Source organism: Poecilia formosa, unplaced genomic scaffold (genome assembly GCF_000485575.1).
Source record: "Poecilia formosa unplaced genomic scaffold, Poecilia_formosa-5.1.2 Scaffold89, whole genome shotgun sequence".
Lineage (NCBI taxonomy): Eukaryota > Metazoa > Chordata > Actinopteri > Cyprinodontiformes > Poeciliidae > Poecilia > Poecilia formosa.
Window position 1 is genome coordinate 1,058,064 of NW_006800028.1, and position 17,164 is coordinate 1,075,227.

Genomic DNA, 17,164 nt, shown 5'->3' on the forward strand with positions numbered 1-17,164 from the left:
TGGCATTTTCAAAAACCGTGCTGTACCGCAAAACCAGAAACCGTCCCATGCCTGCTCATGTCTTGACGGCACTCACACGAGGCTGATGATGCAGTGCCTGAGTCTCGCCATTCAAGTGACATTTCTATTTCTTATTACCAGAACCTTATTGCCTATCAGACAAGCACATGTGATTACTATATAGAAGTAAATCGCCTCTGTTGTGTATCAGCTCCTTGCATTTCAATCGTAGTTGCTCTGGCTGTTTGAAAACTTATAAAGACAAGACTGTGTGGTGGTGTTACAGGGAATATCCGAACTAGTCTGCCTGTGAAATGTGCTAGAATGTGTACGATTGTCCCCCACCCACTCTCCCTCATGGTGCTTGTGTATGGTATTGCTAGAACTGTGATATGTTCAGTGATAGAAGCTGTTTCTCTGTATCATGCATGAACCATGTTGGCATACTTCACTTGAAGGAGGGTGAAAGGGAGAAAAAAGCCATCCATTTGAAAAATACCAAACAACTGTTCTTAGCATTAATTTTATTTCAATTGTCTTTTTCTTCCATTTCTTTTTTTTTTCATTTAATTGTATGTTTTATTTGTTTTTTTCTTTGCTCACCTGCCAATCGGGACATGGTACTAATACGCCAAAACCTTGTCCATTTTAACCATCGTGAAAAAGAAGCTGCAATGCTGCAAAAAAACATATTTATTGTCGTTCTAATGTAGCTTGTGTTTTGTAAATGCACTATAATATGGCGTTGCCTGATATTTTGGTTTGGTGGTGTGGGTACTTCTCGTCCGAGGTTTTGTGTTTTCTTTCAGTTCCAAGTATTTTCATGCTTCCTTGTGTACTATTGGAAGGTAACTTGACTGTTTGTGTTGCATTTTTATTTTATTTTATTTACATATGTAACCTCCATCCAAAAAAAAAAAAAAAAAGAAATTACAAATACATGAAAATGGAGGTTTTGCTAGTCCACATAGAATGCTGTGATTAAAGATGCCTTAAGTATTTAACAATCATTATTTATTACTAACTGTAGCTAGCTAGCTATTGTGGTGGAATATTTAATGTCTCTGTCTCATAACTTTGCAATTTAATCAATATATTTATTTAAAATAACATAAAATATATAAAAAAAATACCTCATTATGCATTGGTTGGTGGGGATGCTTGTGCATGCCGTCTGTGTTTTGTTTTTCAAAGGAAGAAAATTAGAAAAGGTGACTGAGGGACTAACCAGCATGGTGCTGTTGATCTAGATTACATTCCATTTATGTCATTTATTGATTTAATCGCTGAATGTTTAAACTTTCTATTTATTTTAATATCACTCCTGCTTCCATCTACCACAGGTGTCAGGGTGCAACCCCGTTTGTCTTATAGCTTGCTTTTGTTTTGCTCATAACAATCCGTGATATTTTACTAGATCCTTTAATGATCATATCCCTCATATCAACATGTCGCTTTAGTAATCATGATTTAGAAACCACATCAGTTGAATTATCTGTTGCTACATATTGCTAGGAGTTGCTTCGTGTGGGATTTATGGGACTTCTCTTACATGCTACCTTGAGCCATTGATCTTTTGAGCAAACTTCTGGTGTTACTGTGGTTTTACAATATAGATGTTTCACACCTTGGTATGATAAGCTAACTGCGTTTTTCGGTGTGCATTTCTTATTAATACTCTACTAATCCTGCAAATTATTCTAACATGTATTGGATTGGAATGAAGCTGACTGGTCTTACTATAATTTCATTTCGTGCTCTCACTGGCCTTACCCTGTGCCCTCCACCGCGTACCCCGGTAACTCCAGGCTGAACTGGACAGTAGCCATAGTATTAACTCAAGCTGATGAACCGGAATGAACAGTAGAACTCAAAGCACAAGCTTTTTAATGCATGTCCTTCTCAGGTTTTCCTATGTGTATGTGGGAGTAGCTCTGTAGACGTGTTTAATATGATGCTGTACCTTCTTGAATATTTCAGATGTTTCTTTGCTGCTGAGAAAAATGTTGATTTTTAACCTGCCAGTGAAAAAGGGAAGTGGCCATCTTTGTACAACACACTGCTGTTTTGCTGTAACCGCGCAATGTTTTATGATCTTGAGTATTTTATAGAAATGTAGAAGTATGTATCAATAATACGAAAGCAATAGCTAAATCTTAATGAAGAATAACATGATCAGTGAATATTGTGGAAAATCTTTAGATTCACTCTGGGTGGATTTTGTACTGTATTTATTACTAATGATGATGCAAAAAGTTGCATAGCTTAACCCAAACTGTTCTGTCTCTTTTTTATTTATTGTCTTGTATATGATCTTTTTGTATGTGTTTTTCAAATAAACTGCCTAAAATGCTGACAACTAATCAAACATGTGGTGTTTGTTATTTGTTTATTTTTTGGCTGTTCAGTTATTTAAAAAAAAAAAATCCACATAAGCCCAAAATTATAAGTAATATTTTAAATTTACCAACATGTTTCTTCTATCAGATTTAAGTCGTGACTTTAGTCTGATTGTGTCAATTTTTGACACAGCTTTTTTGTGAATTGTAAATCAAATCTTAAAAATAAAAAACAAACATACAAACAAAAAAACATTGTTATTGTAATTAAAGTTGCAGGGTTTCCCCCAAAAGCTTGCTAAGCCTGGTGCTCGGGGTGCTAAGGCAGTCATTCATCCAGCTGCCCGCCGTGTTTTTGAGGTAAAACATGTTTAACATTGACAGGAAATGTGAAAATATCACTTGATAGTTATGCGTTATTGGAAGACTGCAAGATTAATACCGAAACACCAACTACAAACTCTTTAAAAAAGGCAATCATTTAAAAAAAAAAAAAACTAAAATAAATTAACAATGCTAAGCCTGGTGGGGGCACAAGTAAATCCTGATGGACCCGCCAGGCTTATAATGCACAGAGGGAAAACCTGAGTTGAAATAGTTTTGTAACTATTAGGTGATTCAATTATTTTATTAGGGATTCCCCAAAAGTAAAGTGTACATATATAATGACATAATATTTCCTTAATTTGTCGCTGGATTTTAAGCTTTTGAGTTTCTAAGGAAGGTCCATTGGGAACATTGTAAACTTTTAAGCTCATCCTGAGTCTGTGAATCGTACATTTGGCTCAGTTTAGGATGAGTTTAAAGAGCTTAAAGCGCAGAATCGGCCCCTACAGAACAAGTTAAGTTAAAATCAGAAACCTGACACTTCACTTTTGATTATATTTACAAAAAACAACTATTATTTTCTCCTGTATTTACAATATTTCTTTCAGTTCGTGCTGGAGTGCGTATAATTCTGCTTCTGTGCAGCAACTTCAATGTGAAGACAAAAAAAGCAGATGACAGAAATAAAAGTATGAATTAAATGTTTTTTGTGTTTGTTTACTTTGATATTCATTTCTTTTTTTATGGCTTTTCCTTAAGTTTGAAGCGATCAAGCCTCAACAATTGGCACAGAGTTACTTTGACCTTTTTCATAATAAACATCATGTAAAACAAATAGGAGTAAAAGAGGTAAATTAAAAAAGTACCCCTTGTTTTTACTTCCTAGCATCTTGGATAAAGCACTCTGTGTATCTGCCCATCAGCCTTGTTAGCATCCAGCCACTTTCCACACAGGAAGATGGTTGTGACTGAGTTAGCCGTGTTGGTTATCTCAACACACTCTAAAAACCACCCGCAGTTCGAGTTGTTCCCATCGTGCTCCACCTTCACCCTCAGCAGCTCCCCAAGGTCGAGCATCTCCACGATGAACCGGTCCGTCTGCCCTCGCTCGAAGAGGTTGCGGGACTTCTGCCTGAGCTGACGCCTGCCCGAGTCACCGTTGACTCCGTAGATAGTGATGAAAACGTTTGCGTCCGTTCCAGCCCCTTTCACGTCCCCGGTGATGACGATGATTTCGTACTTGACGGGAACCAGTTTGCGAACTTTGCTCGCAAAGCTTTCAACGGATTTATAGCACTCAAATGTCTGGAACTGGTCCTTTTTGGCCGCCAGAGGGATTTGTGCGTCACAGTGAAAGAAATACCTAAACGAAAAGATTCAGAGTCATCAAAGGACCATTTTTTTTTTCTTTTTACATAACCTAACATTATGTAAGTTGTGTGAGAATCCACTCACTTGTTTCCCAGCTCCTTTTCTGTCACTACCACCTCCAAAACGTGCCAGAAGACTTCTTTCTTCACCTTCTTCCCATCTTTTGTTATGTGGCCGAGGCAGATCCCAGCGATTTCCCCCAAGTGTTTGGACGAGAACTCAAACGTGTCAGTGGCACCGCTGCGAAAGTTCACAGAAATCTGCAACTATTAGACGAGTTTGTGCACGGCGAGCAATTACAAAAAAAATATCAATAAAGTGAGACGTTTTCTTTGTTGGCACTGAAATTATCTTTCCTGAGAAAAGAGACGCGAGAAGATAAAGGAAGGCAGAAAGAGAAAGTATGAACGAGGGAAGATTATGTAAGATCTCTGCAAATGCATTCATATTTCTTTAACATTTTCTATGTTATACGGAGATTTTATGTGATGAACGAGTAGAAAACAATGCATAAAAGAGAAAATTTCACAAATAAATATCTGAAAATTGTTTCCCCAAATACCCAAAATCTTAAATCCACTAATTCAGTGACTAATGAAGTTAGTCCCGCAAGTTTCCAGTCTTTCTCAGCTGGCCAGCTTTCCTTTTTCTGGTAAAGAAAAGCAGCTCCACAGCATGATGCTGCTACCACCATGTCTTACAGTGGAGATGATGAGTTCAGAGTTTGTGAATCAGCCCAGAGTAACTTTTTAACTTCTGAAGCCAATTTGATTTATTTACGTATTTTTATAGGTGATACAAAATGCAAGCTAGAAAAATTATCAATATTTTTTTTGTTTCTTGAGCAGTTGATATTTATCAAGCTATGATTTCAAATTAAAAGTCCAAACAAAACACAAGAATAAACTAACATGGCAAACCTTCAGAAAGGAAACACAAAAGAGAACCAAACCAAGATTGTCACAATAAGAGTGTTTTTAAAGTCTTGCCTTAAAAACTTCTTTTTCTTATTCTCCAGAACAAACTCCTTGGATCGAGCTTTCCTTCCCTCCAACACGATCCAGGCGTTTTCTGAGGTTGAGGCGTTGTCGGTGTTAGCAGTAATGGTGACGATTTCATATTCTGTGACGAAGCAGAAGCAATCATATAATCTCATGTGAATGTAATTACCTCCAAAAGATTTTAAGCTTTCAGCATCCATATGTTTTTATACTAACTGGTTTTATCGCTGAGGTCTATTGAGTCATTGTTGGCACAAGCCAGCTCCCTAATAATTTGCCCGTCGTCTTCATTTTTAGCCAGCCAGCGGTCGCAGGGGAACCTGAAGGTCTGGTCCATGGCCTCGTCTTTCACGTCGATGTACTCTAAATGCCACCCGGGTGCCGGGCCTGTTTACAGGAGAGGCGTTGAGATCCAAATTTTGATTCATTCAACAATATTTTTCTAAACAGTTTACAGGTCCAGAGTTGAATAGAAGGAATTGGTTTTGTTCCTATGCATAATAACGTAACTTTGCACCATGAGTATTACACCCTGCAGGCTTCCTCTTCTCACCTTTGTTGTCATGCCACACTCGGACTTTGGAGAGCTCCCCCAGACTGAGCATGTCAGGAAACCGAAAGACGTCCTTCATCTTCCGCTCAAACTTGTTCCTGTTGGTGCTCTCCTTCAGCGGCAGCATCCCGGTGTCGCCGTACTCCCCAAACACAATCAAAAACACGTTGGCGTCGGTGCCGCCGCCTGAAACGTTGCACCAAATGTTCAAAAACGAGACAGAAAAACATGAAATTTACTTAAAAAAGTAAAGAGCGATACTGTCTAAAACTCATGTGCCGTGCCTCCGACGTCGCTGGTCTGAACTTGGATGATGTAGGTTGTTTTTTCCACCATCTCCTCGTCGTCCACCACTGCCGGCAGCTCACACACTTTTGTCCTTTTCGGCCCTTTAGTCTTGGACAGCCAGTTCTCATAAGTGAACAGATACTCTTCCTCGGTGGTCAGGTTCCGCATGAGGATCTAAAAGTGAGCATGGAGTGATTCAATTAATTATTAACATTGAAAGAACATCAGTACGACAGGACTGGATGTGAAGAAATGTCCCCAACTGCTAAGATGGCATTTTTAGAAAAAATGTTTGTTCCAAATGTCTTCTGTTTTTGATATTTTTTTTCAATCTGAATTGTTTTACATCATCATATAAAATAAAATGAATAAAAAAATGCTGTTTTCAAATAATATCAATCATTTTCCCCTTTTTAACTAATTTAACCAAATTTTTAAATAACTAATTGACCTGTACATCCACTAAAACACCTAAACAGGGCTTGTCTGACAACATGAAGTAGGCAAAAAAAAAAGTCAAAAAGCAACACATCAGGGTCTGATGTGAAGAAATTCAGATATTTGATTCATTACCACTTATTGAGAACTTAAAGGGGAATATTATATAAAATATTTTGAGTTTACATGATGTTATATTGTTACTGATTATGGGCTGAAGGCAGAGTGTCGGAAAGAGGAAGACTTCTTAAAGAGACAGAGGCCCAATTACAAGTCAAATTTCCTTTAAGTTTTGCTTGATCAAGTAACACAGTTATTTGATTGTGCTATAAAATGGCACTATGTGCCTGAAAACTACATAATACTGCTCCTTTAATACTAAAAGTTGTGTAAATGATTAATTTCACAGAAAAAATATGCTTAAATAATGATATCAAACATTTTGAATGACAGATAAAACCAACTTTATGACCCTATAATTGCTTTTCTACCGCTGATAAAGTATTTTGGTGATATTTAGCATAATGTAATGTTTGCAGTTTTAGACATTAATGGTTTTCATGTTACCCTGTCCAGAAACCAGTCTGGGCGGCTCCCAGTGCCATCGATCCGAACTCTGATCTTCTTCAGAGGAGCGATGTCATCTATCTCCAGGGTGAACGTGTCTTCTTGGTCACGTTCAAACCTGCACGAAACAACGAATAAACAAACCAAGCATCTCAGAATCAGAGAGGGTAAAGATTAGAACAGGATTAAATCACAAAATTCAGAATGAGACTTTATGGGAAAGAGAAATCATTTTTTGCCAAGAATATTGGGTGGAGATTTGTTGCAAATAAAAGATTTTTCTCAGATATTTCACAGATGAAAAATTACATCTCTTCAGCCTGGATGAAGAACTAATCAGGGGGCTTTTTTTAATCAGGAGGACACTTTCCCTAGAGAGTGGGGTTTACTATTAGAGGATCGCTGCTGGACTGACCTATCCCCGTTCTTCGGCAGCAACATTTCCTCTGTGCTCCCGTTGGCCCCGTACACAGTCAGGAAAATGTTCGTATCCGTCCCTGCATACTGAGTGTCTCCTGTGACAACCGAGACTGAATAAATAACCTGCAAAAACGCAGAGAACAACAGGCATAAATGAGAGGAACTCTGCTTTCCAACAGCTCATATTTTCAGTGCGATGACTCACTTTGCGGATAATGTTGATGGTGCTGGAGTCCAGCACGTTCAACAGTCTGACAGTCAAACCGTCTCCCCTGTCTTTAGCCAGCCAGCATTTACATGGGAAGATGTACTTGATACCTTTGGTTGGCACAGCAACCGACAGCTCATCCACCAGCCAGCAGCTCTCTGGTGTAACTCCGTTATGGCCGAGCTGAGCGGCAGCAAGAGACGAGACAGAGAGAGGAGACAGAGAGAGCTGGGAATTCAGAAACCATTTGATTCTGTTTGATCCACATCCCATGCACTGCAGCCACAGTTAATTATTCCTGCACTAGAAAGCCGTTATGTGAAATCTTCGGCACTGAGGAGGCAGCAGCAGCAGCAGCAGCAGCAGCAGACAGGCAGCTTCACAGATTTAGCTACAGACAGTCCCAGATTCTCACTTCCACCCTCTTGATCTCTCCTACGTCAGCTCCGTAGCACACGAAGTGCTCCATGCCACCAGCCGCGAAGCATTTCTTCCCTTCTGCCAGGTCCAGCCACAGACGGTCTGTCTCGGCGTCGTTCGGCCCGATGACGATGACATAAACCCTGGCTGTGGTGCTGCCGTCCCGGTCCTCTCCAGTGGACACCGTGAAGTGATAAGGGATGACTGCATGAGGGACAAGATCAGATTCAAATTTAACTACTCAAACAAGAAAAGTGACGCTTTAGAAAATCTGCTTCTTAATTGAAATGAGATTAGATTATTGTGTCACTTGAGAGTTAGTTGTAACCATTTTGTCTGTGTAATATAATCGATTTGTTGGCTGTTTAGCCCAGTATATTAAACAGGCACATGGTCTTAATTACACATTTTGGGCGATTATTATGTCAGTAGGTAGCATATTTCATTAAATTGAGATAATGGGTCGGATTAAATAAGTGTTCACTTCTTCCTGCTCCTTTTCAAACAGAAAAATAGTGGCAAACAAATTATTTTCTTCTTAGTTATGTATGCACATGTTTGATTGTTTGTTCTCGTGTCTTTAAAAAACCTTTTTGAAATAAATAAAAACTATAACTATAACTATCTTCTAATTTTACCTTTTATCAATTAATAGGGCTGAAACTAATGATTATTTCAGTAATAAACTATTCTATTGACTTTTCTGAAAGTTAATCGGATAAAAAAAAAAGTCACATTCTGCAGATTTTACATTTTTAGAAATCATTAGAAAATTTGAAATATTTAAAAGATCCAAATAAGTAAATAATTTAGTTTTTTAAAAATAATTACAAATGTTATTGCCTGAAACGCAAAACTCAAGATTTATTTAGTGAACACTTGGTCATTTGTAGCAAAAGATGCATCTGCTGCTAAAATTAATTTCTACTAATCTATTGATTATTTTTTAGATTAATAAATGGGAAGCAAAAGGTGCTCAGTCAGAGATTTCTTAGTTTCATTTTTTTTTTTTACATAATTTGAACTAGGTGAAACTAAAACTGCCACTAGAGTTGTGGGAATAAACTCCTCTAAAACATTTGACCTAGTTTATAAAGACAAACTGCCAAAAAGTAAAGGAATGTATTTAAATATCTGATGATAAAGAAAATAATCGATCTCAAAGAGTGAGCCACCCAGAAAATCCCAGGAGCAGAAAATTAGATTAGATTAGATTAGATTAGCCTCTATCTGATACCAAACCAGCATTCAGTTTGCAGCCAGCTGCTGTAATCATCACAAAGATAATATAATTTTATAATATAATTTTATCTGAAGTTCAGCATCCTCAGTAATCCCTTTTTCATTAGTTTATAAATGCTACCATCTGCTCTTGTTTTCTTCTCCTCAGATGTTTTTCTCGTTTCTCAAAGGAATCCCAGAATGTTTTCAGATCCTCCACAGCAAAGTTTTATCTACCTTCTTCATCGTCAACATGCATTTCTCAGCTTTATTAAAGAGGAATTTAGATTTTTATTTATCTCATCTTTATTTATGCAGGTTGTCTCGTTGAGAGAACAGCTTAGATGAAAAACAAAGTTACAAACGCAGCAGCAAAACAAGAAGTTACGAAATCTTGGCTCAGTTAAATAATATTGATGCTGTGGGACATTTTTTTCTGTGAACTTGAACAAACAGGAGGTTTAATGGCTGTTTTCTATGTTGACATCAGAGATTTTTAAAGGGTTGCTTACTTGGACCTTCTTCGGCCACTGTAGCCTTTTTCTTCTTTTTCTTCTTATTGGCGTTTTTATCGAGTCCTTGTTTGGACTGGGCCATCTTCATAAAATATGGATCTGTATTCCTTTCACCTTCATACCCCTGTAATGGACCCACAGAACAGATTTTAGTAATACAAAACAAAACAGAACACTGCAAGAATAACAAAATAGAAAAAAATATTGCCACGCTTCTTTCACTTTTGGCAGGCATTGCAGTGGAAAACATAATCTCATCATCTAGAGTTTGAAAATGTGGATATGTGAATGACATCTGCTGGTTTGAACTGAGGTCAGAATCGGATGTTTCAAGAGAAAAATGGACCAAATGGGAACCAGATCCACAATTAACAGAAAAGATCCAGAACAGAAAATAAAGCGGAATAAAAATCTACGTTAGACTGGAGAATTTTCATGGTAACCTAGCTGAGTAATTTATTAAATAATGTACTAAGAACATCCAGTTCAGCACATGGGAACAGAATGGTTTGTTTGTTAAAAGTGTCAGAAGGACAAAAAAACCTATTCAGGTAGTTAGGAAAAGTATTGATGCAAGAAAAAAGAGAAAAGAACTAAAAATGTTATTTCAAAGCTAATTTAAACTATGTTAACCGGTGATTATTTTAATGATTCTTTGAACAAAACCAGCGGCTGTGAAAAAACATTGAGATTAAAACATTTTACGACACAAAAACGGCTTAAAAGATTCAGACAGACATCCAAGTTATGAATAAATTTGTACTTGGCACACGTAGTTCTTAGATCCTTCACCTTATGATACATTGTAAAGCAAAAACGATTAAAAACATGGAGGAGTGTTTACTTTTAGATTTTAAACAGGACATCCCCTTCTAGTCCCTTTATCTTCTAAAGATTTGGGGGATGAGGTGAAGAAATGGACTCTGTTTACGTCTACCTGCATATTTATCTGCTTTATCAAATGTACTGTAAAGGACGAAGAGCGGAGATAAACTTCAGTCAGTACTGATCTAAAGTTTTCTATGTTTTAAGTCTCTGAGAGCACATAAGTTGTTTATGTGACCCTTTTCTGTACCAGGGATAGAAAAGCTGGGATGTCTTGTCCTCATTAATCATTAGGATAATTAAAGGATTAACTTCTTTCTTTCCTGAACTGCTGTCATGTTTCTTCTTTGGTGGTTCAGCAACCGTCTTCAATCTGTTTCGTCTGCATTCCTCGTCTGCAAAACTGAAAATAATCCACTGACTCAAACAGACCTTGACGTAGAAGATCCTGTCTATCCGTTTGTCCTCTTTCTTTGTCGACAGCCAGCGCTCACACACGAACATGTAAACTTCCTCCGTGTCCTCATCCTGCACCTCCACCTGGTCCAGGTACCAATCGGCTCCCACCATCGTGTTGTCATGACGAATCCGAATCTTAAACACCTGACCCAGGTCCACAGCCTCAATTGTAAACCTGTCCACCTGCAGAACGAGGGATGGAGTTTAACGTCTCCACGCACCAACATTATTAGACATTGAACTTTAGAAATACCTCTCCTCTCTCGAACTTGTTCTTGTTGTTCTCAGATTTGGCGAGTTTGCGTTCCCCGGTGTCTCCCAGGTCTCCGTAGATGGTGAGAAAAACGTTGGCGTCAGTTCCCGCTCCGTACATGTCACCTGTCCGCACCGACACCTTGTATCCGTGAGCTGTGAAGGAGAAGAGTCCAAACTGTGAATACAGCGGACTTTACGCTCTTTTACACTCAGGTACACAACTACAAAAAATAAAAAATAAAATATAGTTATATGCATCACATTTCTTTACACAAACTGCGGTTTAGGTCATAAAAGTTTTCAGCTTCTAATGAGCAATGACATTTTAAAAACAAGAATATGTTTACAATTTTTATATTATTTATTGTCAATTATGCTTATGGTCTCAAAATATGACAAAATAATAAACTTCCAAGTGATACTAATAATTGGTGGGGCTTTATTTTGTATTATCTGTGTGGTATGAGTTTTTTTGTTTTTGAACAAAATAAATGAAATAATGAAGATAAAGGACTATTTCCAAAATGTTTAACAAAAGAGAAACGGTTGAGTTGAGTGTTTCAACACACAGGAGAACTTATCTTAAAATTTATGCTTTATGCTAAGAAGTCAGGTCAATGCCAGGAAACTAATCTATTCAAATTAACTGAGATATTTCTCACATTAAGAGTGGTCAGAAACAAACAGAAATATAAAAGAACGTTATTGATGGCGGCAAAATGTATCTGGTTTCCCTCCAACTTATACTTTAATTCAAATATTAGTGCATTTGTTTGTTACATCCAATCCAACTTCAATTAAATGTCAGAAATAATTCATTATATTAACTTTTAAAATCAAGCAGATTCTTTATTTCTGCACCTTTCTAAGCATTTTCATATTTGTCTTATAGCAAGTTACTGTTTATTAATGAGAGAATATAATACAACCTCAACTACTGGAAATATGGTTTCTGCATTTCGGGAAAATTTGTTGTTTTTTTGATGCTAGGAGTAACAGCGTTAATGGATTAGTTCAGGGAAACGATTGTCAGACGTTCACTTCCAGCAGAGTTTCTCTGAGAAGCAACTCACTCTTGGTTTCTGATCGCCTTTACATTTTGCAACTAGTCACTGACTTTGAATGGTGATTCAAGTTGAGCAGAATTGGGTTTCAGGGGGTTTCCCAATGAAAACAACTGCCAAGAGTTAACATTTCGAAACAGCTGCAGGCTGGAAAAACAAAAAACAAAGAGCGGAAACTCAATATGCAGGGCAAAGTGGAGCTGCAGATTACAACTCTGCAACAGGCCTGGCAAACTTTTCACTGCTCCTGTAGGAAACTCCTCCTTCCTTTTTTAAAACCTGCAAATCTTAATAGAATTTTGCATTAAAAGGATCATTATTGTCCAAATGAAGCAAAGTTTACACTTTCAATTGACTTTTAATGCAACTTTTAGTGCAACTTTGGATTATTAGTATCATTATTTACTGAATGACACTTCATGACAAGAGTTGTAAACATTCATGAAGACTCCTGCACATTCACAACGTGTGTTTCGTCATGTTTGTGTCATGTCAGTCTTATACACACCCCTTCAAATAAAATGTTACCAAATTTTTTTATTCTGTCAGAATACTGAATTTTCCCCAAACTCCATCGGGAGGAAACCTGACTGGCAGAAACAGAGCAAAGTAAAAAATATACAACTTGTCAATACCATTTTGAAACTCATCAGAAGCTCATACGTTGATTTATCACCAAGTCCGAACAGCTACACCTACCTTAACATTTTATTTTTGACCATTTTGAGCCAACTTTGTGCATGCAGTGTGTGCTTTTAAAATGCATTCACTTGTAAATGTAACAACATGATAAGCAAAAGTAAAATAATTTGCACTTCTTCATCTAAATCAGAGTAAAACTTACTCTCCAGAGCATCCTCCACCTCCATTTCGGTCGTCTTTAGTGTCCCGTCCCGGAGGAGCTTCTGGGTGATGATGTCAGAGGCGACCAGCTCCCTCACCGTCTCTCCATCATCTTCAGACTTGGCCAGCCAGCGTTCGCATGGAAATATCGTGGTCTCTGAACCCTGACGTGAACCACAGACAAATGAGCCATGCTAGGTTGGTTGAAATGTTATATTACTAAACTGTTCATAATTTATTTAGTCTTCCGAGAAAGTGGTGTAGTCTGGAGTGCATATTGGATACCTTTCCTTTGCGGAGCTGTCGCCTGATCTCCACCCTGTCAAGATGCCACCCTGGGTTGGTGCCTCTGTTGTCATGTCCTATCCTGATTTTCTCTATCACATCACCGATGTCCTCCAGCTGAGGCGAGAACATCCGATTGTTTACAAACCAACAGCACGGCGTAAGAAGCCTTCTTTATTCTAAAACACACTTCCTCACCTCCACAATAAACATGTCCTCTGCTCCTCTCTCAAAGTAAAGCCGTCGCTCTCTCTTGTTTACACACAGGTGCTTCTGCAGTGTGCACATCCCGTTTTGTCCGTACAGGACGATGAACACGTCAGCGTCTGTCCCCGCAGCAAACACATCACTGGTGAATATTTTGATCTCATAAGGCACGACTGAAAAACAAGAAACCAGGAGATTTGCTTAGTTTTGTGACCTGCGATATGAAATTTGACTGTTATTTTTATTATTTTTATGTCTTGAAAGTGCCATAAAAAGTTGGAGTTAAAGCAAACCACTGATGAAACTTTAAACACTTCTGCAGATTTTACTGTGTTTTCCTATTTTGCAAAGTTTAACATCTTTGGTTCCTAAAAAGCACATTTCCATAAATACCATTCCCACTAATGTTTTTATTAGCATCTATTTGCTTACATGGAGTGTAAACTTCAGTCTGTAAGTCAGCGGGATAGAGATCCCTCACGATGGCACCGTCATCCTCTCCTGGATCCAACCAGCGGCCACATGGGAAACGTAGTCTCTGTCCCTGAGACGGGGCGTCCACCTCAACCCAGTCCAGGAACCAACCGGATGAACCTCCTATTGGGATCAAAAGCATCAGACATTTTGATATAATTTAAACTCATTTTATTTCTGTTTTTTTAAAAAAAGTTTTCTTCTTCACCCGCCTGAGTTGTCGTGTCCAATCCGGAGCTTCTCCAGGTCGCCCAGGTCCACTGCCTCCACGATGAACTCGTTGATCATCCCCTGTTCAAACTTGTTCTTGTAGTTTTTACAAGACTTCAGGTTGATGAGCCCTGAATCAACAGGAGTTTCACATCCCAGTTATAACCTTTGGGCAGGATCTTTGTGTCGCCACGGCAACGCCGGGGCTCACCTGTGTCGTCTTTTTCACCGAACAGGATGGCAAAAACGTTGGCGTCGGTTCCAGCATATTTCTTTTCCCCAGTTTTTATTTTGAGAGTGTAGGTGGTGGACATGGCTGCAACGACAGTAATAGAGGTTGACATCATATCGCACTGAATCACACATTATGTTTATAATTTGCTTCAGTCGTTTAAGGCACTTTACATTTCTGCTCCAGTCCCAAAGTGGCGCTAGTTCCCTCCTCGTCTTCATCCTGCCTCATGAAGGCCTCATCAACAGGAACTAGCTCTCTTGCTATCTGCCCGTCATCCTCATCCACTGCGAGCCAGCGGTTACAAGGGAAGTAATACCTACAGACACCCCAGAAAGAAACTAATCAGAGCTTTTCTTCTGCACAAAACTGTTAATTTTTGCAGGTGTACAGCTATATTTAGTCAGAAAACAGAGAAAAATGCATTGAAACAGAAGTTACCCTTACGTTACATCTTCCTTTGTGTCCACTATCTCAACACGATCCAGGTACCAGGATGAGTGAGGCTTAGTGTTGTCATGTCGGATTCGCAACTTCTTCAAGGTGAGCAAATCAATAGATGTCACGATGAAAACGTCTTCCTGCAAAATTACAGGAGAGACGCTGTCCGGTTCAGTTAGACTTTTAGGAAATGTGAGATATCTCTCCAGAGAAAGTATTTGTTTTATCCACCCAGCCTTTGTCCTGGGTCTAGAGGGAAAAGCCAAGCATGTTTTGCACAGTTCCAGTTGTTAGATGACATAATATGGCTCCTTTTACAGATTACAATATGTTAATTACATTTTTTCGCACAAAATCATTCTTAGATAATAAGATTTTAGTCAGGCCTTGATTTGTGGAGTTAGAAATAAACTGAACTGAGTGTGTTTGTCACCAGTTGTAACGTAGAAATGAATAATTCACAGGAGTGGATGAAGTGGGGAGTAAAAGTAGGACAGGTTCAATGACATGGCGGACTCCTCAGAGCTCCTCTCAGTCACAGCTGGCCTCCCTGCAGGAGATCCTGTAATTGTAGCAGAATACACTCCTACCCACACCTCTGAGCAAGGCTCAAGTTGCCCAGAGGTCATCGGGTTTTTCAACAAGAACTGTTGATTTTAAGCACCGGTTCTTATATCGATTATAAAAACTGGTGCAGCCCTGATGAAAATTGATGGGATTAGTGATTCTGAATTGTCAAGAGGTGTAAAATGAGTAATTACTTCTAGGAACCACATTGAGCTCATGTGCCAAATAGTATTTTTTTAAAGGTCTACAATTATATTTTACAGAAAGAAAACCTACAAATCTTGAAAATAGGAAAGATAAGTAAATCACAATCTACCTCTTTCGGTTATTTTAAAACAAGATTTTCTGAAACAAGAGTAAACTTTTGAGTCGGATCCACTAAAACAGATAAGCATTGAGGAAGTTCACACGCCTGCAATGGCACCGTATGAAAATCTGATGATAAACAATAAACGGACTGTTTTTTTTGTTGTTTTTTTTCCTTTGAAAAAATTTGATTTTGGATGGAAATATGCTGGATGGATCTGTGGCTGCTTATTGGTGCTACAGTAAAAGTTTGTACGGCAAACATGAGTGAGCTCTGAAGAACTAAACAGATAAATACGAATGATTTCTCCTGTCAGAAATAAGTTTTGCAACAGGAGCGTGAAACAATTTGAAACCTAGACGTAACCTAAGTGTCACATTAGTCTTCCCACACAGACAAAACAACACAGTTAACCACAGGTGTCTGTGGCCATAAAGCCATAAAAGTGGCTCTTTAGGCTGTAAAGGTTGCAGACTCCTGGTCTTTCCCAAATGAAAGGAGGGAACATTTGACTGCAGCTGCTGTCTGAGAAGTTTAACTTCCCCTCTCTCTACCATATGTGCAGGAGTAGCTTGAGAAAACTTTTCAAGGTCAAACATTGGGTTGTGAGTAAATTATGGAAAGTTTTAGGTATTGATGGACTGTTTATTTGGGTAACAATGAGTCTCGCACTCATCAATATAACATGGCTGTTCTGGTATCAAAACTGTTGGTGTGAATCTGGTACCGTTCAGAACCGGAACAGAAATTACGTCACTCTAAATGTTTTCAGAATTTCTTTTTTGGTTTGAGTTTCAGCTCAAGTACTTTTATTTCCCTCCACAGGGTGTAGGTTTGTTATGTCTCCAAGCTGCTGCTCCAACACAACATTCTGGTCTGACTGGATAAATCATGATATACAGCTCTGGAGAAAATTAAGAGACCACTGAACCCCACTGAATACTGGTTACTCCACCAAATATTTATTTCTGAACTCTTCCTGACTCATAACAGTAGTATTGTTGTTTCTAAATGAACATGAACTAGTTTTCTTTGAAAGCACTGCATCTTTTTGTTATTTTGATCATTTCTCATTTTCTGCAAACAAGTTCTAAACCTTTTGTAATGTTTCTGGCCCGTCTGCCTGCCATGTTCTCCTCCTTTGCACTCACCTCTCATCAAGCTTATCTGGTTCACCTGCATGCTGCTGCGCTGAAGCGCAATCAGGCTCATGTCTCCCACCTGGTCACCAGCAGTTATATTCGCTCTCAGGAGGGCAGACGGTGCCAGATTTTTTTGAAAGCCACCGTGTGAGTAAATATCCAGCGTTCCTTCCTGACCTGACCAC

The 17,164-nt window shown here is 38.5% G+C and overlaps 1 protein-coding gene across 1 annotated transcript in view; it reads right to left on the reverse strand.

The window, feature by feature from the left end:
• Positions 1-553: 553 nt before the first annotated feature.
• Positions 554-17,164, reverse strand: part of loxhd1b (lipoxygenase homology PLAT domains 1b) — a 33,752-nt gene continuing 17,141 nt past the window's right edge. Inside the window, exons 24-44 of the mRNA XM_016674056.1 lie at positions 14,970-15,103; positions 14,696-14,841; positions 14,502-14,606; positions 14,293-14,421; positions 14,039-14,203; positions 13,598-13,779; positions 13,400-13,516; positions 13,116-13,278; positions 11,206-11,360; positions 10,926-11,135; positions 9,666-9,792; positions 7,928-8,136; positions 7,510-7,695; positions 7,300-7,427; positions 6,885-7,002; positions 5,876-6,053; positions 5,592-5,777; positions 5,255-5,425; positions 5,027-5,159; positions 4,122-4,277; positions 554-4,029 (exon numbers count right to left, since the gene is read on the reverse strand). Coding sequence (XP_016529542.1) covers positions 3,549-4,029; positions 4,122-4,277; positions 5,027-5,159; positions 5,255-5,425; positions 5,592-5,777; positions 5,876-6,053; positions 6,885-7,002; positions 7,300-7,427; positions 7,510-7,695; positions 7,928-8,136; positions 9,666-9,792; positions 10,926-11,135; positions 11,206-11,360; positions 13,116-13,278; positions 13,400-13,516; positions 13,598-13,779; positions 14,039-14,203; positions 14,293-14,421; positions 14,502-14,606; positions 14,696-14,841; positions 14,970-15,103 — 3,579 coding nt within the window. The 3' untranslated portion in view covers positions 554-3,548. The remainder of the gene's footprint in view (positions 4,030-4,121; positions 4,278-5,026; positions 5,160-5,254; positions 5,426-5,591; positions 5,778-5,875; positions 6,054-6,884; positions 7,003-7,299; positions 7,428-7,509; positions 7,696-7,927; positions 8,137-9,665; positions 9,793-10,925; positions 11,136-11,205; positions 11,361-13,115; positions 13,279-13,399; positions 13,517-13,597; positions 13,780-14,038; positions 14,204-14,292; positions 14,422-14,501; positions 14,607-14,695; positions 14,842-14,969; positions 15,104-17,164) is intronic.